Here is a 26,193-nt window from a genome sequence, read left to right as displayed (position 1 = left end):
CACTTCCACCTGGTTTGTGCTCTGATGCTGCACTGCCAGCTGAGACCGTATACAGGCTCTACAGACGGGCGTGTGTCATTTCCAATCGTGTCCAATCAATCGGCTTGACCACAGGTCTGCTCCAGTCAAGCTGAAGGAACATCTCAAAGATGATCAAGAGAAATGGGAGGCACCTGAGAGAAATTCAAAGTATCACAGCAAAGGCTTATTTGGATATATACTTTATTTTATTTAGCTACAGTGATAGGTGACAGCATTCTTAGAATTACAATTCTAATGAACTAAATCTGTTTTCTATACCCGTGTGATACTTTTCCTCACTCTGACACGGAGGTAGTGGGAAAGACGGTGCAATGCCTTAGTGTGGTCACCCTGATGGGAGAGCACACAGCGCGTCTGCTACTGGAAGGACGTTGATCGACTGACTTCACTGCTGAGACAAACTACCGCACTGAGGTCCAAACACGTGAACACAGCTGTCCTCACATGTCTTCAGAAATATTTGCATCCTATAAACCACTATATATATATATATCGAATAAAATAATTTAGACATATTTAGACGATATCTGGTGTTCACGTGTGCTTCAATGTGTGAATTTTGGATGAGTAGCTACATGAGTTTATTTACATAAAGTGAAAGACTGTAAACATACAATCAGTAAGAAGAAAGGACAGACTTGAACCTAAATGTCAAAGTTTGAGCGACACAAGACCATTTTTTAGCGTGTTCACAAAAAAGCTGTTTATAATGGCCAGTGTAGCACAATAAGGCACAGAGATGTTATCAACAGTCCTTCAGCCTCCCAGTAGCAAACCGCCATGTATACAATCAACACCAATAACACCTGCTGATCTTTGCAAGATTTCCTCCTGCAGATTGGAATTTTGTTCGGCAATAAAAGACTTAATGGAGGCAGAAATGATCCCATTGGCTCAGGGGGGCAGAGATTAGCTTATTGAAAAATCAACTTTTTCCAAATGTACTTTGACTTATGAATTGGAAAATTCCTGATTTTATAGTCAGAAATGAAACTGTGATCTCAATAAAAATCATTCAGTTTCATCACATAATGCAGAGTAAAAAAAGAAAAAAGAAATTCAGAACACATAATTAAAATAAATTCCCTCGTGGCAAGCCGTCACACTTATTCCAGAGTGCTTTGCTCCACATGCTTCCTCGACTCTGCCCTGTAATGACAGCATTTCTGCCTACATATGAATGTTTGATACTCTGATAGCTGACAACTGCATGGAATCCAACAGGAAACTAAGGGACGTCTCTTCCAGTCTCTTCCAGCCATTAAATCTTTTACATGATGCGTATTGCTTCCACACATCAGGAGAAAATGAAACTATAGCAGTTATTAATAATAAGAATAACGGTTTTCAGCCAGAGCTTTTCCTAAAGAGAACACTTAAAACATTTCCTTCAAACAATATCCAAGAGGGGTGAAAGTATTTCCTATTCATTTCAATTTAACCTAAAAATAAACCTCTGTTTCTAAACATACATGAAACAATTATACGAAATTATACGAGATGCTATGCAATATAATTCATAAGGCTCTCGGTGCATGTCAAACAAATCAATTACCTTCATTTGGATTAAATTATTACAATTTTCCTTTTGTCCTTAGAATAAATGTTATGAACCAAAACACACAGAAAATAATTTCTCAAGTTGGAACATATATCAAGTATAGTAAGGAGAATACCATAACATTTCCAGTTTGTGTTGTTTGCTATATGTGGTGACCAGCCTCCCTATTAGCAGAGAACAATGTCGGGGACCTGTGAAGCAGCAGCTCCCAACCTTTTTAGCTTAAAATGAAACATTGAGGCAACATGTGAGCCCTTCTCACAGATTTAGTGTAGTATGGAGGCATTTAACAGTCAAGTAGTTCACAAGAAAACAGCAATTGTAGAAAAATAAACGGAATTTTGTGTCGCTGATCATGTTTTGAATTCCTTCCCATCGCGTTACCTTCGTGGGAACCGCTGCTGTGCAGATGTTTCCATTTGCATTACTGATTATAATGCAAGTATATAAGTATAATTCATAAAGTCTACATGGATGGGGAAAAATACAATGATGAAAATCGATGGTATTCTCCTTAGTTTCATTAAACCATTGCAAGGTTTTGTTCCTTTTGTATACTGAGCAAATAAATACCAAAAAGTGTATTCATACAGATACCCCCCTCCACAAAAAAAACAACAAAAAAAAAACAGTAAAAGATACTGATGCACTTACATCCCCCATAAAACTGAAACCTTGTTTGATCATCATTAAAAGTGATTTATAAACAGGAGTGTGTTCTGTTGAAAGGGACGCTTGGCTTTCTGTGCCGTTTGGTCTAGGTGGCTTGAAACCAGCAGGGGGCAGTGTTATTAGGTAGAAAGTGATTGTACAGCAGTCCATCTCCCTCACTGAGAGGCATCATGAACAATGAGCATAGTGACATCTGATTTCAGTAGCATCTCTTTCCACTAATGAAGTGCAAGCAGGATAAGTTAACATTCATAAGGTTTCAATGTTAGTAATTTACTAAAGCTATAAGGAAAGGTACAGACATGGCAATATAAAAATACTGTCTAATATCGGCATGAGATACTGGTGCATTATGGGAAAATAAATCTGAGTAGCTGACCTAACGGACGAGCTGGGTTTATCCGCATGTAGCTGGAAATCATCTCCAAACGGAAACATGAGAACAGGTGTGCAAATCCTTCAGAAATTATCTTATTTACAATAAATGTCATGGCAGATATTCTCAACAATGTCCCGCCCTCAGAATCCATCCAGCCAAAACACCAGCATTAACCAGAGGGGGTTTCACAGTAACAAAGCGTTTGGTTGTAATGAACCAGGTGAGGACACGCGGTGGAGAGCCACTGCTACACAGCTGGACATCCATTTGCATTATTCATAATACACATTCATATATTCACAGTGCAGGGGGAGGGGAAAAATGGGACAATTGAATTGTTTTGTTGTGTAAAAATTACATTTGTTATTAAAATGTGTTGGCTTTGTTATGGGACAACGGAGACAGGACACCATGAGATCATCGTTTGAGACCAAAGCCGCAGGTTTTTTTTGCTGAAAACCCATCAATGGCACGGCAGGGTGACATTTAGGAAACATCTGGAATGGACAGAATATTGGACAATATCAACAATCACAGCAACAGTTCAATTGTTTCGTGGATATTTTCACTCGTTTGCACACAATACGATTCAAAATACTGGTATACCTCATTAGCATTCAGTGATTAGTAGCATCAGTAGTCTTCCTTCAAACGTATTAACATACTGGTGTGGATGTTAGGGAATTAGTTACAGAACAACATTAAGGAATCTCATAGCTTTAACATTTACACAGACGTGTTAGGAGACAAACGGAGCACACAACACTGGTTTCTAGTGAGTATTAAAGTCAGTCACCGCAGAAAAAGTGGGTCACATTTAACACGGTGGTTGATCAGCTTCGTATAATACAATTCACCGTACAACTCCCCAGCACTCCTTAGATTACATTTAAAGCAATGTATCGTAGAATGGAGTGTCGCGCTGTCCACAACAAACACATTTCCCTGGATACCTGCATTAAAATATGAGAAATGATATTGCTCATGGGCTCTGTGTGTAGAAATGCCACTATTATGCAGATGGTTTTTGGTCATTAATACCTTGTTAAGGCCCACAGAGGAAATTACATTCAACCATAATTAAACTTGTTTAATTGCAGCATTTGTCTGAAATGCTGTTTGGGGCCATTTCTCTTTCAGCATACTTTATACGAGTGCAATACGGAACACTCGACGACGTACAGGAAGCATTTTATGACTTGATCGAAATTATTAAAGTGGGACATTTGCGCAGTTTTTTACGACACCACGAAACAGTGAGAGGGCGGGCAGCATAATGCGTGGGCAACCAGCATCGCCAGCTGTGAACACATCTGTTCATTATTTTTAGAAGTGGGAATTTTATGGCACCCGAATGCCATTTTAAAAACACAGTGCAATTAGGATTTTGAGCTCTTGCTTGACACATATCACCAGATGGATCGACCATTTCCAGGTGCACTGGGATTGCTTAACGCTGCATTCACACCGCGGGCAACACAATCAACAAGTCATCAGGAGTTTTTCACAGAGCTGACCGACCGAGGACAATCAGCTAAACTTTTTAGGCTCGACAGCTGACACCATCAAGGCAGATTTTCGCTCCTATTTTGTTCCATTTTGATATGATTTAATGGAGATTAGCCTGAAATCGGAACATTTGTTTCCCATCTTTCAAAGCACCAACTTTGATGTGATGCTGGACATTCAGAACCACCAACTGTCCACAATGTAAAAAAAATGCTCATAAATCAAGTTGCTCATGGTGTGAATGCAGCGTTAGGAATGCACAAACCGTTGACTTTTCACTTTTAACCTTTCCTCGATTACTAAGAATTCAGTGTGTTGAGAAGGATAGAGACTATTCAGACTGCAGTTTGAGCATGAATTCAGTTTGCTGGTGCTGTTGAAACAGTGGCGACACGCTGATGATGCATTCACGTCATATCGGAAGACGCAGCAGGAAGAGAGGAATGACTCTTGTTGCTACGGATTGGAATATTGAACTTGTTGGGGACATATGGCAACTAAAATCAGCCATAAACAAACTGCAACAGATACTTTTTTTTTCTTTTTAGCAGAGTGGATTGTCTGACTGAATTGAACTCATTTTCTAATTATCTGCATCTGCAACATCCAAGGATTCGCTGCCATGTTAACCATCAGTTTTGGAGTTCCTACAGAAACTAAAATCCCACATCCACATGTTACTGCAACTAGGCATCTGATGTGAATGTACTTCCCCCCCTGTTGCAGTCTTGTATTTACAGTAAATCCGATATGAGGTGAATGTGGCAAAAAACATTATACAGTTAGTACTACACTGTTTTCCACTCAGTTTTCTGACTTTTTGTCTCATATGCATGCAGTATCTTACACTTTTCTCTGTGGTTAAACATTTCTGTTATAGTCGCTGATGCTCTTTGACAAACAAATATTAAACCTCCTCCAGTTGTTGCTTTGGCAGTTAGTTTCATGGAAGTGCAGAGGACCCCAAATAGAGCATGGTGGACCACCGAGAGGCACCTCTTGGCTTGGAGCTCAGTTTGATCGTAGTGGAGGGAGGGGAGGGTGAGCTCTTGGCAGAGCAGAGGGATCTAGATGTTGGTCTCCCGCTGCATAAGTTCACCGTCCTTTTCACTTTTGCCGACCAGCTCATCCGATGCCTGGGCTTCCCCGTCAGCCTCCTTCTGATCCAGAACTTTGTCTGGATCTTCCGTCTCAGTCCGCTTGTACATCTCTGCACACTTGCGCTCGCGCTCCAAGAGTCTGTAGTTAATGAAGTTCCCGATGAAGAGCCAAATACTGGCCAAAATCACGACAGCTCCACAGCAGAAATACATGGCCTTGTAGTTTTTTGTGAGATCAACCAGTTTCCCTGCAAGACAACACAAGGTTTTAAGATACATATTGTCCCATTAGCAACCAAGCTATCTTAGTGAGCTTTTGTGACTGACAAGCATGCGTATATTAGCAGCTAGCTCACATGGTAGTTTGCCAACTAGCTACTGCGAATAGTCACAACTAAGCTTCTTAAAACACTGTACCTTTCTGGTGTGACTGGGCCTTATTAATATTGTGAACCATCTCTAATAACCAGAAGAGCTAAGAACACTTGACAGTACAGGCAGTAAAAACCGTGCATGTAATGGAATGAAATATGCTCTCAGACGGACTGATCGTACCTGCTAGAGGTGGACCAATGAGGACCGGGCAGCACTCCACAATGGTGGTGAGTCCCACAGCACTGGAGAACTTCTGAGGCCCAACAAGGTCCATCAGCGTTTCGAACAGCACTGAGCTGACCATGCCAAAAGCAAAGCCGAAGAACATCGCATACACCACCAGACCGGTGTAGCTTTCCACCAGTGGGCAAAGGATGTGACACACTCCATTGTACAGCACAGCGAAGCTGAAGAAGTACTGGATCTTGGGCCGGACCCAGCGCGAGTTGGCCAGTAGCCCCATGGAGGGCCTGGCAAACATGTCAACAAAAGCCAGAATTGAGAGCAGGAAGGCCGCCGAGTACTCATCCACGCCCATGTCCTTAGCAAAGGCCGCAAGGAAGACAATCGGTGCAAAGAAGCCCAGGAACATGATGACGTTGCCCGACAGGTAAATGAGGAAGCCGCGATGCTTGAAGAGGGACAAGTCCAGGTACTTGTTGAATGTTTGCCAGGCAGTGTGCTTCTCCTTTGTCGTGATGGTAATGGCGGCTACCTCTTCGTCCTTCTTGAGCTTGCCGAGCAATGGCCCCAGGGGCCTCATGAGGGACCCGGCCACACAGCAGTTCAATAGCAGGCCACCCAGGATGAGGAAGCTGCCTCTCCAGCCAAACTGGTTGAAGAGGTACTGGTTGAGAGGAGCCAGGGTGCTGAGGAACACCGGACTGCCGGCCATCGCCAGCCCGTTAGCGATGGGACGCTTCTTACAGAAGTATCTGCCTATCATAGTCAGTGCTGGCTGCAGGTTGAAGGCTAGTCCAAGTCCTATGAGCAGAGATGACAGACGTGCATTAGACTTAATTAAGTAACAATTATGCGGCAACTGTTAATGTACCAATGCTAAAGAACACTATAAATGAACTATTTTACTTCCTATTCACCTATAAAACAAACCAAGTAACTGAGTACCTCTGACGTACTTGCTTTAAGAACTAGCTAGCAACAATGGGTGATTAGCCATGCTAGCACCACGGCTCTAAGGATTGTCCAACACTGCGATTTATGATCAAGTACCTGCAAATCTAACAAGGTTCCCATCAGCCTCAGTTGTATTTTGAGTTTAACGCTAATTAGAAATCGTTACACACTAAATTACGACGCTGAAAAAGGTAAACATAATACCTGCTAAACATCTGCATGCTAGCATGGTCATTGTGAGCATGCTGCCATGCTAGTGTTAGCATTTAGCTCAAAGCACCACTATTCCTCAATGCAGCCTCACAGGATGTTAAACCAGAGAGACAATCTCACTTATACAAAAGGTGGCTGGATAAGATTTAGAATTTGAAATGCAAAGAGTTGTTCCAACAATAATTTGGAGTAAATCTGAAAAAGTATTTTTTTCTATTTATGTTATAAAATTCCCAATGATATAATCGGCGTCAGCCAAAGGCTTTGCCTTTTTCCACACATACCCTCTTTCAAAGGGAATGTGTATAAAGGCTTCTTTAAGTCATATATTTTTTTATATTATTATTATTGAATTAATTGCCCTATTTAAGAGCCTTGGTGCAGAACATGGCACAGTTAACAGTTTCATCATCAAAGTCATTTAATTTGGATTTAAATGGGCTGTGGAATAATAGTTGTGCTGTATCTACAGTAAGTATCTCAAATATGCCTAAAAGATTTGGTGAAGCCCAATTATGGAAGAAAAGATTTCAGCTTTGTAACCTGCTATTTGTCAACCCCGACTAAGACTAAAGTTTGAAGTAGCATTTATAATCATGTTAAAACACAGTATAATACAATTAAGGAAAGAACCAAAATATATTGAATAAAACAGGGAAACGTTGCTTCTGCAACAACACTTTTATTTTGAACCTGCTACTTAGAAGTAGCGGCTCATCAAATGTGCTTAAAATGGACTTAAGTGGACTTACCACCGATAACTCCTATGCAGAGGTAAAGCTGCACCACGCTGGTACAGAAGGAAGCTAGGATCATGCCAGTGGCACAGAGACAGCCCCCCATCATGACGATGGGCCTGCAGCCGTATGTGTTGACCAGTATGCTGCTGATGGGACCTGGGGCAAAGGGAAAAGATAAGATGACCCACGCATGTCGGATGTTTACAGTAGGCAGGATAACTGAAAGTGAGTGCATAATGATTTAATCTGGTTAGTGCTGCACGCCAGCGGGAGCCCCGCTTCTATTTATAGAAGCTACTAAGCGGTTTCAATTTTTAAGCACAGCACTCCCATCGCCTTGTGCCAAATTAATTTAAGCGAAGTGACTGACAGACTTTCGTACAAGACTGTCAGTTTCTATTCTATAGGTTTTATAACATGCAGTGTCTATATTGGAAAAAACCTTTAGGTGCATCAAGCAACATTGTATTCTCCAGTCTGTGTTTTGAGCTGCAGGAATGCATAAAAAAGGTGCAACCCGCATCTCATATATTTCACATACAAGCCAGAAAAAGAGCATATGACAAAGCACTTTCTTACTTCTGTAGTATGTTATGTTTATATTGAGGCAGATCTTTGTGTCACAGAGAGCCGGCAGAAAAAGTCTTAAATGAGGTTAATTAGATTATGACCGAATCCCCACTTTAACTATATTATCTAAATGACTTTAGAAAAAAAGCTCAACTGTAATATTATTAGTCAAACTGCCCAAATGAAATGTCCATTGTGTCTTGCACAGCCCCCTGGTTCAACTTTGACAGATTGTACTTACGGTACCAGAAGTCAGGGTTTGTTAACAACCAATTTGATTATCAAATTTCTGAATGAGTATTTAAAAAAAGGGCATTTCATCCCAAGATCTCAAATTTATATTTTTCTTCTGACCTATAATGCTATTTATCAATCTAGATTGTTATGGTGCGAGTTGCCTAGTTTTCAAGATATCGGCAGAGTGATGTTTACCTCCTCTCCAATATAATGGGATGAGATGGCACTCGCTTAAGGTGCTTAAAGCGCCAAAAAAAGAACATCTGAAAAACTTAACAGCAGCGTCTCTTTGTAGTTTCTAGACCCGGTTACTCAAGATAATCCACATACCTTGTTGTGTGCAGGTTCATGGAGGAACTATGGTTGAAAGAAAATAGTTCCTCAACTGATCACAAATTGTGTCTCTTGAGCAGCTAAATGGTACACCAGCTAGTTGCTAACTTTGTCAGTGGGCTGTCACGTACAGTTAGTTTATCAGAGGTGTTTTGTTCCAGCCTGCTGAACTGAACTAGAGCACTTAAATTGTGGGCTGGAAAAAAACTAAACAATGAGCTTACAACAAGTGCAGCTGTAAAATGTTGGCATGACCGGTAGGGATGAGAACTACAGCCACAGAATACATGATGGACGGAAAGACCAAACCCATTCAAATTGCAATGACTCAGCATCTGTATTCTCAGTCATCACTGTAAATGTTGTTCAGTCGATAATGAGGTGAATCATGAGTATAACTTCAGAAAAGCCAATACCTTTCTGGGTTGAGGAAGGTTGTTTTTATTCCTGGGATATGTTGAATTTTTGCGACTCGGTTCACTGAATTTTCGAGAGAAGAGTAAGACTATATCATAAATAATATTTGTGCTGTGTTACTTTGTGTTCCGTTGTTTGAATTTCTCCATTTGCGGTGTATAAGAGCATTTGATCAGTTTCATACATCTTGGCACATTACATTCTATGAATACTGTGGCTGCTCGAAGCACTTATCTGCATCTTATAATTGACACCATCCCCTCGCCCTATGCCGAATCTTAAGCACAGGAGGTGTAAATCGAATAGGGAGGGAGAAAAGTAATGAAAGATGTATTTTTCTGAAATAATACTCTCATTACCAGCCAGAAGATGTATCACATTTCTGCCAGGCCCAGTGCAATTTAAAAAGCCACAACGGGCGAGGAGTCATCTGACTTAATTTGCTCCGCATGAATCTTTTTTCGACCTTGAGGAAAAGTTCCCTTCATTTGCATCCAGCGCAGCGATCAGTATTCTCGGGGGCTCGGCGGGACCCGAATCGGCCGAGATGAGGAAGCCCCTGAGCCTGCACATTACCTCCCTTGAAAAAGGCTTATCATCTCCTTGCCAGACGCGGCGTGGACTTCATTTCACAGTGGACAAAAGCTCAAACTAAATATAACCACCTAGATCCCAAAAGGGAATGACACATATAGAAATGTGTCGAACCGTTTTTTTTTTAATCCACGACCCTTTAATGTGAGCTGCAGCGACGAGGCCGGTGCAGCTCGTGATGACGCGAGGATGCTGGCCATCCATCACACTTCAAAGAGGATAAAGTCGATAGAAATGGAAGCAAACTGCTTTTGAAAGCCACTCTGCAGCGTGGGGGACACGGACACCGTGTCCAGCCAGCCCATTACACAGATATTTGCAGGCATTGTGATAAAAGTTTATACACAGTTTTGAGTTGACACGAGGCTTTGAGGTGAAGTTTAGAGCTATGCAACAACGGGCAGAATCACACTGGATGATGTTAACATGGTGGCCTAAAGGTTACAGAAGTGGGCTGCTGGCTCCATATCCCAGATTGTTAAATCTAGAATGGGAAGTTTTACCACCAGATAAGACGCAAATAAAGTAAATCAAAACATTATTTTAACGCTTAACCAAAAGACGCTACAATGCCTTGTATAAATGAGGGGAACTCATGTGTGATGATTCTCTGTGGGTTTGTCACTACAAGAGACGGCCTTCACATTACATGTAATCAGTTAATCATATGCCAACATAAAAATATTGATTATAGCAGTTTCAAATATTTCTCCGGAACTTTGGAGAATTTACAGAACTCCCTGACATTTGGATGACTTTTGTGCCGATGACACCGGTTAACAGCATGCTTTATGGATTATGTAATCTATAGTAACAAGCCCGGTAAAAGAATGCGGAGGCTAACTGCTCAACCAGTTAAGAGTAAATTCACGTTCAAGAAGCAAGAGCAAAGAGAACAATAATGTTAAAAGCCTTTGTGTAGTTGAGAATAATGGCTGGGTCTTCATCAAGTTGGAAATAAAAACTAATTAATGGCACCTGGTATTCTCTAAAGACAAGCATGACAAATAAAATGCACCCTGACATCTACCTGTGTTTATGACTGGCGGTGAATGGAATGCAGGCGTGCATTGTTTTTATGCCGCCTCGCCCAAGGTCAAGTCTCTCTCTCTCTCTCTCTCTCTCTCTCTCTCTCTCTCTCTCTCTCTCTCTCTCTCTCTCTCTCTCTCTCTCTCTCTCTCTCTCTCTCTCTCTCTCTCTCTCTCTCTCTCTCTCTCTCTCTCTCTCTCTCTCTCTCTCTCTCTCTCTCTCTCCCTCCCTCCCTCTGGATTAGCGACACTGATCCAACTCGGACACGCAGCCTGCAGCTTAAAAGACGTCATCACAGAGCGACGTTTGCCACGCTGCCTAAGGACGACCGCTTGCTTCACAGCGGTCTGACGTGACGCTGTGAAGGGTCGAGCTGAAAGAACGCCCGACCCTGCTTTTCAAAAGAACAGAGATAATAAATTAGTGCTTCACTGATAAGCTTATACCCAACTTAGAACAAAGGTCCCTTGTTTTCCCATTCTTTCACGATAGTAGCACCGCATTATAATATATAATTAAGACATATAACTATTATGGATTATTGATCTTCTCTCTATCCTTGAAAAAAAGATATCTTTGTTAAAAAAACTGGTTGCCAATTAATTTGCATGGTCACTCAGGCAACTGACTATGCAAATCATTAGAGGGTAAGTTTGTTATGCTGCCAAGATATCTTGTTAGCGACATGCTCAGGTTTGCAGGTAACACTGTATTACACTCGAAGTTCAGGCAAAGATACTGCATTAACATGGGCCTGAGTGATGTCTTTGAGTTACGGTATGAAGCTTGAGCAACCGTTCAGAGTCTGGGGGATTTGTTTACATTGTTAGTTGACAAAGACTAGATTGCATTGCTTTCTATAGTCCTGTAGAGGCAGGCGAGTCACACAAAAGCTAAAAACTACACAACTAAGCAGTTGTGATGGCTCTTAAACCTGTGAAATCTGAATCTTGGTCACGAAACTGAACCAACCGTACAGAAGATACATTGTTTTTGAGTTTGAATGAAGCGTGTTATAATCACACATCACAGCAGTGGTCGCTGCAGACACATGTGGCGGAGTGCACCTCTTTAGTTTAATCTGGAACTTGATTATTTAGTTGACTGATAGAAAATAATCAACTTATTGTTGACTGATAAAAACAGCATGTTAATTGATTCTCGATTTCTATGTCATCTAAATATTGAAATGAAAGGATTACATACCCCTTCATGGATTTGACTTCTTTGGCTTATCTCTGTCTGTCAATCTAAAAACAAGCCTGATTTATATTTAGAGTTTGTGAGAGGTTGTAGACATAAGGTTTGCACTGGACAGTAGTGAGAAATAAAAGGTCCTTTCTGAAATATCGAGTGATTGATTGGATAAATATTACTGGGTGTCTGAGGCTGTCGGTCATTATCAGGCAGGTTCACAGTTATGACTGAGCTGTGTGTGCACGCACACACACACACACACACACACACACACACACACACACACACACACACACACACACACACACACACACACACACACACACACACACACACACACACACACACACACGTGGGGAATCAGAGAGGTGTTAAACAGTCAAACAATGATTGCTTCATCAGCGTAAGAGGCAGAACAAGAGAGCAGATGTTTTAATGAATAGCTGATGAGTGCAATCAATATGAATGAATGAGTAACAAGAGCCGCTCGCTTTGTAACTGCACATATTGACGCCGTCGCCACGTGATAATGACATACAGTCGTTGCAAAGCTAAAGCAGCACTTGGCGAAGTGCAGAACCGTGACGTGGCCGACACACACTTCAAGGGTCGATCTCTCAGGGAGGCCAGACACGATGCTTTTTACTGTCTCCAAAAACAGAATATTTTGTTCCAATATTATTATTTTTTCAAGTTTGAGAGATCTCAACATGAGCATAATGGCCACCCCTAATTGCTATACAAGGCTACCAGTTCTGCAAATATATATAACAGCGACAGCAGGGACCCAAATATTACTATAGCTGTCAACGCTGTGTCATTGCAGAGCTGTCGGAAATAAACAACGAATGGTTTGATTGAAGTTACATGCCAAGAAGACATCTTGCTGAAGCTGAGTATGCCGACCTGCATACCTGCATGCATGAATGCGAACAATTGGCACGTGTGAGTGATTTAAGACAATCTCTCACATGTGCCACTTAAGAACAAATCTGTTCATATAAGTGGTTCTTGCATTAAGGTCCAAATGTCTGTAAATGACACTCAAACCTACCGTATCCTTGTCATTCATCTACTGACCTTTATGCCACATATGCTGGTGTTGATATATCTTAAACAAGCCAGTATTTGCCAGGGAGTGTGAATTTAGAATTTATTTCATTTGATAGCGATGATGTCATTTTACATAGTTCCAATCCAGAGCACCAAAGCGATGTGCTGCAAGAGAGTTTATAGCTGTTGCTAATTTTCAACTCTTGTCCCACAACACTTGATTTAATGAGCTTTCAGAGAGGGACTAGTCAGCATGGCAGTAACTGATTAACCTCATTTACCAGCATTTGCTGCTTGTTATTTTTCACAGATAGTGTCCACAATACAAAACATACTTTAGAGTGTTTAGTCCATGTGCTACTCAGAGTTATAGGAAGACAGTCTGAGTTAAGCAGTTACTTAATTGCTGCTTTTGGTGAAAGTTGCGCTATAAAACATAGGAAATGAGCTTTCCAGTACTGCTGATGGACCGGTACAGATGGGGACAACAGCAGTGGATCGAGTGACAGGAGGATTACAGCGTGGACAGATGGCAGCCGTGGCACTGCCAAACAGAAGGCTGCGGGGCTGAAGCCAAAGTGGGAAATAGAGCAGGTGATCAGCGCAATAAGGTGGAGGAGATGACCTACGGAAAACACATTCTGAGCCTTCAAAGGATTCTTATTCAACAACGCCAGCTGAGGCGTTGCAATTTGCGATAACATTTAAAATCCCTTTTGAATTTATAAAAAGCATAATTTTTTTGCATGCTTTTATAACAAATGCCAATTTTCCATTTTATCCACAACCTATCAACAGGTACATTTTACGTCTGTTTCTGATACCGATATAAATTCTCATTTGTTGCTTCAGCTTGGCAGAACATGGTGGTTTTGTGGCTCAGCATGTGACGCCGCGTCTGCATCTTGTGATGCGGAGCTTTCAAAATCCAGGTCACAATCTGATGACACAACCGACTTCCATATCTATCACTTTAACAACAAACAAAGTGTACGAGTCCAGCAAGAGCTCAACAAGACCAAAACACTGTTGAGTAAATCACGACAGCGTCTGCTCAGGAAACAACGCACCACCTCTGTGCAACAAAAATAATCCCCAACGCCGCATGTAACGAAATTAAATCTCAAAGAGACTCCCCTAAAAAAAAAAAAGATTAACATTGTGATTTGAAGGATCATAGTTAAAATGAGGAATCTTGATTCAAGCTAGTCCGTGGTGAACAGCACCATAATAGTTTATTATTATTATAATAAATAAAGATGCATGAGCCAATTTCTTTTGGAGTTCCTTTTTAAAAAGTAGACCTGAAAGGAAGGTTAATCTTTGCTCAGAAATCAGTAGCAGCGGGGGGCGGGACTTACAGACGTCAACAAATAACTGCAGTGTGATTTTTGATTAGAAAATGAAAATGTCAGCAACATTAAAATACCATAAAGTTGAAATCAACTTACCTGCAGCATACATGACCGCAAGCATGATGGAGGAGATCCACGCGATCTGGCTGTAGGAGGCATCGAAGATGATCTGGATGTCTTTGAAGTAGACGGTGATGGCCTTGGGGAAAGCGTACGAGAAGCCTATGGAGATGAAAGATGCCAACACCACGGCCCACCCCCAACCGCCGTCTGGTGGGGGCACGACGGGGGGACCTGTGGACGGGGGCGGCATCACTGGCCCACCTCAACGCTGACTATTCACTGCAACGACAGACAGGAAAGGGAAAGAGGAAAATGAAGCATCACCACCAGCATTCTGTGTCTCGTGTCAAAGATCATTACTGACGATACATCACCAGGTGTGGCTCATATTGACAGTACACAAGACGGCTGTGGGATTATAAAGGCGGTAAATAAATATGTGCCTGTATTTAGATGAACTGCCAGTGGTAACATGACACGAGAGGGACAAGGACATACCAGAGATCTGTTTCCTGCAGAGCACTAATTATCAGTTTCAGTGGGCGTGCACTCACTTCACCTGAGCAGCCCCACCCAGTATTCACCTTGGAGTAATGAAAACAAAGCAGAGGCGTTTGATAGAGGCCTTTCAGACCAGGTGCTGCTGTGTACAATGCAAACACTCCCTATTTACACGTAGAAAAAAAAATTAATTTCCGCAGCTACACTTCATACTTTTCTTTTTTTACAAACCGTCAAGGAGAAACACACACACATCATAGTATAAAATGTGGAGCTGTTGTTTTAGCTCTTTCTAACCTCATTAGCGTCACCTTTCTAATCAGCCAGGAATAACTTACAGCTGTATAATTAGCTCAGGGTGCATACTGAGGCAGTGGTTACACTTGTCTTTTTAATGGCAGATTTGTGATCTGATGCACCATGGGACATATTTCGTGGTCAAAGGGGCGTCTGTAAAACGGCGGATAAACATTGAAAAGACAAGTGAAACCACGGCCTGAGATGACGACAGCTAGTTAGGGTTTCACATAAATCAACAGCCAGTGGAAGAATCAACAGGTCTCCTCGCGTTTGCATTGCAGCATCACAAAGGAGCAATTATTTGAGATTGCCGGAGCTAGATGTGGTTGCTAATAATTGCCACCATTGATTGCAACGTTAAAGGGGCCATGCACTGGTTTTACACATCAAGCTCAGTTTACTTGTTATGGTTATACTACTTGATTTATAATATATGAAGTATAGTATATTGTGTTCTGTTGCTCTGGAGGAAGTTGAAAACAAACCCCTCATTGTGTAATCGGGGTTGCAGCCTGATGTCATGAGGGTTGCATTATGGGAATTTAAAGACCTCTCCTTTTTTAATCTTAGCCAATAGTAGGGTCTCTCGGCCTCTGTTGCTTCAATTTGGACAATTCCTCTTCTTTATAAAAGTGCTGTTTGAAAAATACCAAATCACTGGAGTATCCCTTTAAATAGTTTATTTTTTTAATTTGCAACAATATAGATCAGACTTCCTTATCCATGCTAATGCAGCTAAATTTGAAAATGCATATTTTCTTCTATTTTGGGCTCCCACTCACAGTGGATACAATGTCAGTGTAGAGCTGCAGTGTGGATGACGAAAAATATTTTTAGAAAAAGGTTTTTTTTTTAACTATAGCCATTGTATTCCCTGTGGAACGACATCTGGTGTAAAATTTGCATTGCAATTTGCGTTATGAATTCACCTGGGAGAATCTCTGTGGCAGCCATAAGAGCAGGTTGAATCTGAATGTGAAACTAAGCTGCTTTGGTGCTCCTGCTGCTGGGTACTAACACGATATAATAATGTTGGTGGAAGTCGACATCTTACAGCAGCAAGCTTCATTCAAGAACATCAAAGCCGGGAAACAAGACAAGGGAAATGGACACTTCAGTCTTCAGAGTGTCTGTAAATGACCCATGAACACCAGCCACCAACATCAATAAATGATGCCGCTCCCGCCTGATCAGGTTGTGATGTTGTGGTGACTCACAATATACTGAGATCTACTACGTGTCAACAGGAAGCCATCAGCGGGATGACTCACACATTTGGCAAGTATTTCAAAAAAATAGAAGTTCTTTGCACGGACTGAAGAAATACAGGAAATAAGGTGAAGTTGCTGGCCTGTATGGAGGCTGGAAAGTGCCACCAAAATAATCTTAAACTTCCTCATGGGTTTGAATCATTATCTTACATTTCTAAAATAATCTTAACATAGCCTTGTCATCACTACAAGCGACACCTTTCACATTTGATCCATTGTAAATATACAAATATTTATTAGTTGGTTGCCTACACATTATAGGAAATGCTGTGTTGGAACGTTGGTATTAGCTATTATACCTGGTTTTAACTGGGTGGATGACTAAAGACCAACAAAACTAAACTAAAACTGGCCTGGTGCATGGAAATATAATCCTCTGTGTATATGCGTTGTAGTGCCTCTTTAATCAAAGTTGGAGATTATGCCTTTCCATGCAGTCTAATCCACGCTAATCAGATTACAGGCTGTCCACAGCAGCAGCACTCAGCGTAGATACTGGTTTTGATTGATTGAACGTGACGACAATGCACGGACAAACCTCAGAACTCATAAGCAGCTTAAGTTGATGGGCTCGAATATGAAGCTCAAAACCGATTGACCATAAAATAGCAGCTAAGGATGGGGGACAAGGCGCACTTTCAGACAAGCTTGACGAATTCGGTTTATGATCAACCACATTAAGTACCTAAGAAGTCAAACGGAGCAAAGTCGCCCTTCAGTTTCCACAATGTCAACACTTCCTCTTCGCTTTAGAAGGCCAGATCCTCATTGTGTGCCTCTGTGTCCTTCACCTGACACCACTGACTGAGAGGGCAGCAGACAGAGTAGTGACTGACGGGCTGCGATCCCAGCACAGGTGTATTAAAACACTAACTGAACCAGTGACGCCAAGGTGCCTCAAAATATCTGCGGTCTAGTTTGTTGGGAGCCACCCCTCTGTCCACGCCAACTATTAGGTTCTAAATCTGAAACCAGCAGCACTTGTTAGTCGAGATGTCTGATGATAATTAAACTTTAGCAATCCCCGCTGGGAAATTATTTTCATTTCCCTCCACATAAAAACGTCATAGGTTCAGCAGCGACATACCAGTATGCCAGTACTCGCTTATTTCACCTCTCATCAACCGGCAGGCCCGGTGAATATTTAGTGTGTCAGTTCCTGCCAAAATTATTAGAAGCAATTGGGATTAAAGATATAAAGCCGTGGTTCTACTTTTCCATCTTTACATAGCATCAGCCTGTGTATGCGAAAGCCGTGCGTTAATAGAGCGGCAACTTCAGTCCTCCAAAGTGTCTACGCAGGATGCCTTCAGGCACAGTACTGAGTCTAGGTCCATGGCATTTCGACAAGCCCAACACGCAATCATTGTACCTGTGCATTATAAAACATAAGCCTCAAGACAATAGACTTGAGGCTACGCCTTGTGAAGCGTGATGCGGTACACGTCCTGTGCAGACAGCTTTATTGATTAAAATAGAAGTGGATCTGTTCCATCATTTACAAGAACAAACTAAGATCAACAGACTACAGAGAGAGAGCTTCTCTATAAGCTTGTTTGTAAAAAAAATAAATAAATAAATAAATAAATGAGAACCTGCGGACAAAGCTGATTGAATTAGGTTTCACTTTCGTTTACATGTTCATGCTTGTTGAACAGATGTATTGATAAAGTATTGGCTTCTTACTCGTGAATGTTTTATTGCACTAACCATAACGAGCGTAGTTGTCATCAGCTCAAGTATCCTTCACTTCACCTGGTTCACTTCACTGTCTCCAACGCAGCCGTGTGTGTGTGTGCGTGCGTCTATGTGTGTGTGTGTGTGTGTGTGTGTGTGTGTGTGTGTGTGTGTGTGTGTGTGTGTGTGTGTGTGTGTGTGTGTGTGAGCAGAGATGTGCGCTGCAGCGTGATAATACATTACAGGAAAACATTAACAAGGACTAATAAAAAGCACCAGTGATGTCTCTGGTCTTTAATAATTTAGCACCGGGGCCCGTTTAATCCAGAGTTTTGGTACGCATCTCTACCTTCAGATGATGAAAAAAACACGAAAGGCTCAAACTAGAGTTACGTTTTTTAAGTTTGTCTGTTCTGGGCTGCTGTAGAAACATTGTGGTGCAACATGCCGGACTCCGTGGAAGAGGACCCACTCCCCAAGTAGATACAAATGCCTTTTTCTAAGCTAAGGAAAACACTACGAGTCTCAGGTGATTATACACTGCTTTAAACATAGTTATGAATATTATTTTTCTGTTACACATTGTTCCATTAAAGGCTTATCCTTGTGTGTTGCTGGGTCAAGCACACGTTGTTTTTTGGTCCAGTGTCCCCTGCATGTACTTCAAATGACTGCTGGACTTCAAATTGTTGAGCCTCCTCAAACAACAGAGCTGAGTGAGCAGCACGGAGAAGGCGGGAGTTCAGGGCCAAAAATAGTGGTTCTATAATCAAATCATCCCAAACTGGCAAAAGCTAATCAGGCTGCGCTACACATCAATACACTATAGGAGTGCATCTCATGTGTGCGTCTGTCTACCTCCAAGGACATCACTTAGTACCTTGGCAGAAAGGTACATTCTTTGTAGCATGGACAGACACAGGGTCTCCAGTTTAATTCACAACGGGGGCTAAGCTGGGACCTCAGTGTTGTATTTCAGATGAGTTTAAGTGAAGGAGGCGTTCACGGGTGTGGCCCTCAAGGTGAGAGGCCGGAAGCAACCACAGCACATGCACAAAGAGATGTTAAGTCACCGATTGGTTTCTGAAACTTGCATTTAGGTTTCATGCTTGTTACCGTGGCCCTTTCTGAAGCCACAAATCTGAATTTGGTCAAATTGGGAAGCATGGGTGGAGCTGAGGCGGGACTAGTCAACCTTTAAACACCAATCAGCTAAAATGAAATGTGTTAAAACACATCATGCCTATAGATTCCTTGTAAGCCCCCAAAGACGCGCGCCAACACTGCACAGATGCTAAATGCTACGCTATGTTTTCGAAAGGTAGTCCCTAAGTTTTTCTGTTTCTGTTGCGTATATTCGGGTTTACCTGAGCTTTAGACTACATCCATACTACACCGTTTTCGTTTGAAAACTCCGTTTCCAAACGAAAACGATCTCCGTCCACACAGCGTTTCAGCCATCATTTCCGAAATGATCTCCGTCCACAATCCACGCCTGGAAACGAATATCACGTGACTCTTCACGTACACTGGGCATGCGCCGATGTAAACAGGAAGTAGATTGTCATATTTTGTAACTAAGCAACCAGAGTAATAAAGTCTTTAATGATCGTAAGTAAGTGTTTGATACTTAAAATCTTCTCTCAAATCTTCCTCTACAAACTCAAACAGATACAGTTGGTGGAAAGTTTAATACATTTTATTATTCAGACTTAACGTTAGTTACAGCGCTGCGGCTCTCTCTCTCTCTCTCTCTCTCTCTCTCTCTCTCTCTCTCTCTCTGCTCACTAATCGCTACAATAACAGCTGTTTCCTCATGCAAACTGGACAACAGCTGCTAGTAAAGACAACAAGGTCAGCAACGCCTGTAATCAGTTGTCCGCGTTAAATTAACCTGGTAGTCGATCGCGGGTGTCTACGTCATCGTTTCCAAACTTATGGTTTCCGTCCGTCCACACGAATACGCTACCTGGAGTTTTCAAAGTTATCCGGCTTCGGGATCGTTTCTAAACTCCTTCGTTTACGGTGCTCAAAAACCCCGGCGTAGTGTGGACGCTCAGTGTAACCGTAGCAAAACATATGCGTTTCCAAACGAAAACGGAGTAATGTGGATGTACTCTTAGATTAGATGAGATTAGACATCTTTAAATATCCACTCGGGTGGATATTTGCCTTTGGCTTCACAGACATGCATTTACTTAAAAGCTTCTTATGCCAAGGGGTTTAAATACATGAGAATAAAACAAAAAAATAAATTAGTAGGTAACAAATGGGCTAAACGGTTGGGATAAAAGTTCTTAAATATTAACTAACTTTGTATTTTGAGAGAAATTTGGACAGTTTTCAATACAGTTAAGACTTTTTGGAGCCAGCAATTAAAACGGGAAGAAAAGAACTGCAACGGTACCATTCAGAGGAAGAATAACTCCTCCCCTCCATTTCCCACACTGATTAAAGCTTTCTTTTGACTTCTTAGCTGCTAAGTGGACTCACTTTTTCCTACTTTCACTGATAGTCGGCCAGCGATTACTCAGTAATGGTGTCTTGATGTGGGCTTTTGTGAAGCTCTGCAGGACTTGTACTGTAATGAAGGACGACAGAAGGTTAGCCGACTGACAGGTGCAGAGGTGAGAATGTGACTTAATGAGAGTTCGGGAGCAAGAGGACGTTCCCACTCAACCTGTGTACGTTTTACGATGTGCATCTTGGAAATTACGGGCTCATGCCTCGTAATATTTGTTGAGACCTTGAACAGCAGAAGGATTCAACGGTTTCAGTTAAATACCAGTCAGATAAAACAGGTGCTGTAAGCCCTGTCGACTCTACAAAAGGAAGCATAACCTCTACAGTCAGCGACACCCCCCCCTCCACCAGACTCTCATGAGACTTCAAGTTATGGCAACGCAGAATTAGCTCTAAGGTAACCTTGGAGTAACAGTACTCACTTTGTTGTACAAACGGTTCATCATTAACCCAACTGGGAAACCTGTGGGTGTTGACAGAACCACGTGCTTTCGTCCCTCTTATCAGAGTCTAATCTCACTACTTTGAACCCCTGTAAACACACTCGCCCTTGATCTCGAGCACCAACAAACTGCCACCGAAACAATGGCTCCCTCTGAGACGAGAAAGGGCCACACACACACACACACACACACACACACACACACACACACACACACACACACACACACACACACACACACGCACGCACACACACACACGCACGCACACACGCACACGCACGGTCTTCCAATAAAATATACTAAGACGTTAATACCGTTTCAACTTATTGGTTAGGCCCTAAACCTTGATTAAAAAAAACAAACTTTCAAGTGGTCCTTTAGATTTCCATAAACACACCTCTGACCATTAAAACTGGGTGGCAAGCCTCTGCAAAAACACAATAATTCTCCCAACCTGTGATTTACAGACATAAAAAGCACCTTTATGCAGCGGAGTGCTCCTTGGTTGTTTAAAAAAGAAAGAAAAAGGACCCTTGCATCACCTACTACACACAACTACACTTCTGTGGACACAACAGCATGCTGGGATTCACTCTTCCCATGTGGGCCTGTCAACACCTTCAACATCCAATCCAAAGCCCCCGCTTGTCTCCACGCCTCTGCACGTCATGGAGGTCAGAGGCACCGGTCTCCGTTACATTTGTGTTTCAGCACTTAGAGCATGAGTGCTTATGCGGGAAATCAAATGTCACACATCTAGCATTTAACAGAGCATCTTCAGATAATGGAGATTAAACGGAAAGTGCTGAATGCCACAAAAAAAAGGTTATATAAAAAAACCTAGTTAGGCATTTCTGTACTGCAAATTATTTTTACTTATTGTTATATTGCCAATAAGCAAACACTCTTATATCTCATATATCTACCTGGGCGATTTATCGGTAGCTCTTTTTCTTTAATATCATCTAAGCTTCAAAATATCCAAACTAAAGTTAAAGATGAACTTCGTCATGTCAGACCTCTGAATAAAGGCAAAAAATAAAGAAATATAGAAATCATACAGAAAAAAACAGGACAAACTTCAGGCCTTTATGTTCTCATTTCCTTGACTGAAATCCTTGATGATGACAGATTTACAGATGCAACAATAAATAATCATCCTGTTGATTTTGAGATGTCAGCATAATTAATATTAAAACAAGAATGCTAATTGAACGCAAGTCTGTCTGCCTCTATCAGTCTTTGTACTGACTTATTTTGTTTAATCTATTATCAGTGTTAGACATGGTGTCAAATTTATAAGGAAATCTGTTGAATGTTACACAACAGGAAGACGGCGCTGTTCTTCCAGAGCAAACAAAGCTAAAAAAGTGAATTAGTGAGAATGTTGTACAACCTTTATGGGTGTACTAAAGGGTTATCTTAAAGTGGAGTACAATGCCTTGTTCTGTATCAGGTGTTGTTAGCACACATCAGCACGTTTGTGTCCACAACAAACTTCCCCCAGAGACCATGGAAGTATTCAAGGTCCTGGACTTGAAACCTGATACAAACTTTAAAAAAAAAAAAAAACACCCACAGAAATGTATTCATATCCGCAAGGTACACAGAAGCACAACCCTGTCAGTGTCATTCATTATATACTATGCAAGTACAACCTCAACAACAAAATATGGCAACAATTTGGACCTTTAACACCCGAGTAATGAAACACGTTAAAAAAAAAAAGTGTGCCCCTAAGAGAGGCCACTGCTTTTGAAGGAAACATACAGTGTGGACAAACACAACAAAAGAAGGTGCAGGTTACCTGCAGACTGAAACTACATGCAAAACAGTGCTAAACAAGAAAAAAAAGCGGAAACAAAGCAGGATAAAAATGCAAATCATCTCACCTTTCGGCCAGGTACTAGAAGACCTGGAGGTCAGCAGGAGCAACCCCCCATCTCTGAATATATTCAAGCAGCCACCAAACAGGTCTAAAGGAGCCTTTGCCAATACTACCGGCATCGTGTAAAAATTAAATAAATCTTCCAAAATGTCTTAACAACAAGAAAACTTTGTGAAAGCGGATGCAAATTGTGTATTGATCCTCCTATAGCTACAGTGTTCTTTTTAAATTACTTTCTTGGCGAGATTTAGATGAGAAGATTGATATCGCTCCCACGTGTGTACAGTAGTTATGAAGCTGCCACCAAGCAGGTTAGCTTAGCTCCAGGAAGTGACTGCACCTGGCCAGGAAATAACCCTGCACATATATAAAACCACACTGTGTCGTTTTTTACAGTTCAGTTTGTGTACATGTTAAACAAAGGAGACATGACATGTTCATTTGTGAGGTCAGGTGCTGGCAGGTGGATAATGTTAGCTTTGGTCGGGCCCCAGCTAGCCGTTTGTAACACTACCCATGCTAAGCTAGGCTAACCAGCTGCAGCCTCATATTTTGGGCACAGACATGAGAGCGGTATTCTTTTCATTAGCTTGTGGAGGCTGATGTTAGCAAATATTAGCTAAATTTAGGTCAATGATACAGTTTTGCTGACATGAGTCGGTTCTCTGACTTAATGACTCTTTTTTTCCAACATGTTGTTTTAGCACTTAACTCAAAGTCACTTCCTGTAATTGTTACTTTTGGCCACAGTGGCTGCTGTTCAGTAGAAATGACATTAGCTGAACTCCCTTAAAGATGACTTAGACGCTCTTCCACAGCCAACTAGGAGCAAGAGAGGTGAATAAAAGCTGATGGTTTATTTCAATATCTGACTCACCTTCCTGTTCAGTCTAAATAAATAGAGAGCATTGATACATTTTCCAGTGGAAAACAATGACATGAAGTTATTTTTACTGCTCACCAGCTGACCTGGTGAGCTGTTTTGTGCCAAATTGACTCATGAAAAAAACTCTTTTTTTAAAAAAAAAATGAAACTCCCTATTTGCTGATATTTGGAGGAAACCTAAAAGTTGGACTCCCATCAGGGAGACTAGGCGGCAAGGCCTGGACGCAACAGCAGAGTGACTCCTCAGCACTGCAGCCCAATCATATGATGCTGCTGATGCAAGGACAGGGACCGGATGAAGCCAGTTTAAATGCCCAAGGCCTACATGGACTAAACCGGGCGCTCACACTCAAAGTTACGTTAGCTTTAAAAAAAAAGAAAAGAAAACGACATAATTTCCTCCAGGAATTCACGGCATGGCATCGTGGAGATGGATTTACACCTCTCTCTCTCTCTCTCCAAAATGCTCCTGAACGCATCACATAATGTAATCGCATCCACTCGCGCAGTCTAACGCTAAGCCGCTTTGCTATATATGTCTATTAATTATATATTTCTCATTCATGGCAGCACATGCTCATCTCTGCATACCGCGCGGCGTCCCGACAACGCCGAAAGCCCCGGTTTAATCCTTCCGACCACCGGCATCTTTCAGCGACATCAGCGATAAACAGACATTAAATGATACTTTACCTTTTGAGGTGGGATGAAGGTGCGCGCGTGTGTGCGTGTCCTGTGCAAGCTGCCGGCTCGGTGTGACCTTGGATCAGAGAGATGCGTGTCTGTTGTGGAAGGCTCTTGTGTTTGAATTTCCTGAGTGAGCCGCTGTGTGACGTGACGCTTCCGCGGGCTGTGGAGGGCGGCGCTGCCTGCCTCCTGCGTCTATTTTAGACCAGAGCGGCTCCTAAGGACTCACTCAGTCATTCAGTAATCGTTACTCGTTACATGCGCGGTTCCTCGACCCTCCTCCTGTGCAGGCCGACTGCACTGTTTCCCTCTGCTCACCTGATAGGAGATGAAGTAACACAGTGATTATTTGGCCATATACACTGTCAGAAAATAGAGAGAACACTCCCTGAAGCATATTTGCATTGCTATCATTTAGGTAAAGCATAACATTATTACAATTGAGGAGCTGGAACAACGCAATGTTTGAGTTTTTTGTTATCTTTGTTATTTCGGTATTTTTCTTTTATTCTGAATACTTAATAGTAATAATAATAAGCAGAAGGAGCTTATTTAGTAACCACTGAAAGTAGCTGAAATGTCATTTAAAGAGTGAGAGATTTGAAGTATCAGTTAAAGATTAAAATTTGTTTAAAAACACTATTATATAAATGTATTAAAATATGCAAAAATATACAAAACGTAAATCGTTGTATATGTGAAAGCAGTAATAAAGAGTATCAAGGGTCTAAAATTAAATTAAAGGGTCGCAATTTTATTTGTCTGATTACAAGGGCCTACTTCTACTACTACTAATAATAATAACAAAAAAAAATCAGTCAAAAGTGGCAGTTTAAATGGTAGAGCTGAAAGTTGAATTATCAGTTAAATGCTATGGATTAAGTGTTGACTTAAGTCAGTGTCAGTTGAGGTGAATGTCCTGAAAACAAGTCCAATGTCCAGTTGAATTTCAGGCACCCAAAGCAGCTGAAATGTCGCTCAGAAAGGTAGCAGATTGATTTTCTGTACATTGACTTCCACTCTTTCATTATCAGATGTTCTTTGCGTGCGTAAAGCCGCTGGCATCCCCAGCGGAAAAACTCAATCTGGGTCATTTGAGCTCAATCCCGTTGGATTAATGTGAAGGGGGTCACAATGAAGCCTGTGCATATGGTGAGAGTGACTTGCCGAATGTGAAGAAGACATTGAAGAAGAACTGCACACAAAAAACAACGGGTGTCATATGAAGTCACCAATAAGGAAATAAATCTGATAAACTGAAGGCAAGAGCTGTTACTTGGCTTGTTATGAGGGTGTAGAGAGATACAGAAGCAATCCAACTCGTTTTCTGGTTTTGGGAGTGACTCACTCAACCAATGTAAACCCAATTTCATTCTGTTCGACTGCATGTATCTCTTTTTTATCCATAATGCCTTGTGCGCTGCATCCTTTTTCACAGATG

At 41.6% G+C, this 26,193-nt stretch overlaps 1 protein-coding gene across 2 annotated transcripts; it reads right to left on the bottom strand.

Moving 5' to 3' along the window:
• Window positions 1–211: 211 nt before the first annotated feature.
• Window positions 212–24,855, bottom strand: LOC137877203 (monocarboxylate transporter 2-like). 2 transcript variants are annotated; one of them, XR_011103514.1, is made up of 6 exons: window positions 24,759–24,855; window positions 14,610–14,855; window positions 7,741–7,884; window positions 5,819–6,622; window positions 5,011–5,511; window positions 212–3,151 (listed from the first exon to the last, which is right to left on the bottom strand). XR_011103514.1 is itself a non-coding variant. In XM_068716951.1 (5 exons), the coding sequence occupies exons 2-5, from the start codon at window positions 14,824–14,826 to the stop codon at window positions 5,231–5,233; spliced, it is 1,446 nt and encodes a 481-aa protein (XP_068573052.1). In that variant the 5' UTR covers window positions 14,827–14,855; window positions 24,759–24,855; the 3' UTR covers window positions 212–5,230. The 2 variants fall into 2 exon arrangements, 1 of the variants encoding a protein (XP_068573052.1); XM_068716951.1 differs by having other exon boundaries at window positions 212–5,511.
• Window positions 24,856–26,193: the final 1,338 nt, after the last annotated feature.

This window comes from Cebidichthys violaceus, unplaced genomic scaffold (genome assembly GCF_023349555.1).
Source record: "Cebidichthys violaceus isolate CVI_PGR_0920_01 unplaced genomic scaffold, fCebVio1.0.p SCAF_21, whole genome shotgun sequence".
Taxonomy (NCBI): Eukaryota; Metazoa; Chordata; class Actinopteri; order Perciformes; family Stichaeidae; genus Cebidichthys; species Cebidichthys violaceus.
The sequence above is the reverse complement of the archived record's forward strand: the minus strand, read 5'-3'. Positions and strand labels throughout refer to the sequence as shown.

Coding starts and splice junctions, on each gene's coding strand:
- LOC137877203 (XM_068716951.1), bottom strand. CDS start 14,826: ATGCCGCCCCCGTCCACAGGTCCCCCCGTCGTGCCCCCACCAGACGGC. Junction 6,623..7,740: donor CTGCATAGGAGTTATCGGTG/GTAAGTCCACTT, acceptor CTCTGCTCATAG/GACTTGGACTAGCCTTCAAC. Junction 5,512..5,818: donor CATTGGTCCACCTCTAGCAG/GTACGATCAGTC, acceptor GTTGTCTTGCAG/GGAAACTGGTTGATCTCACA.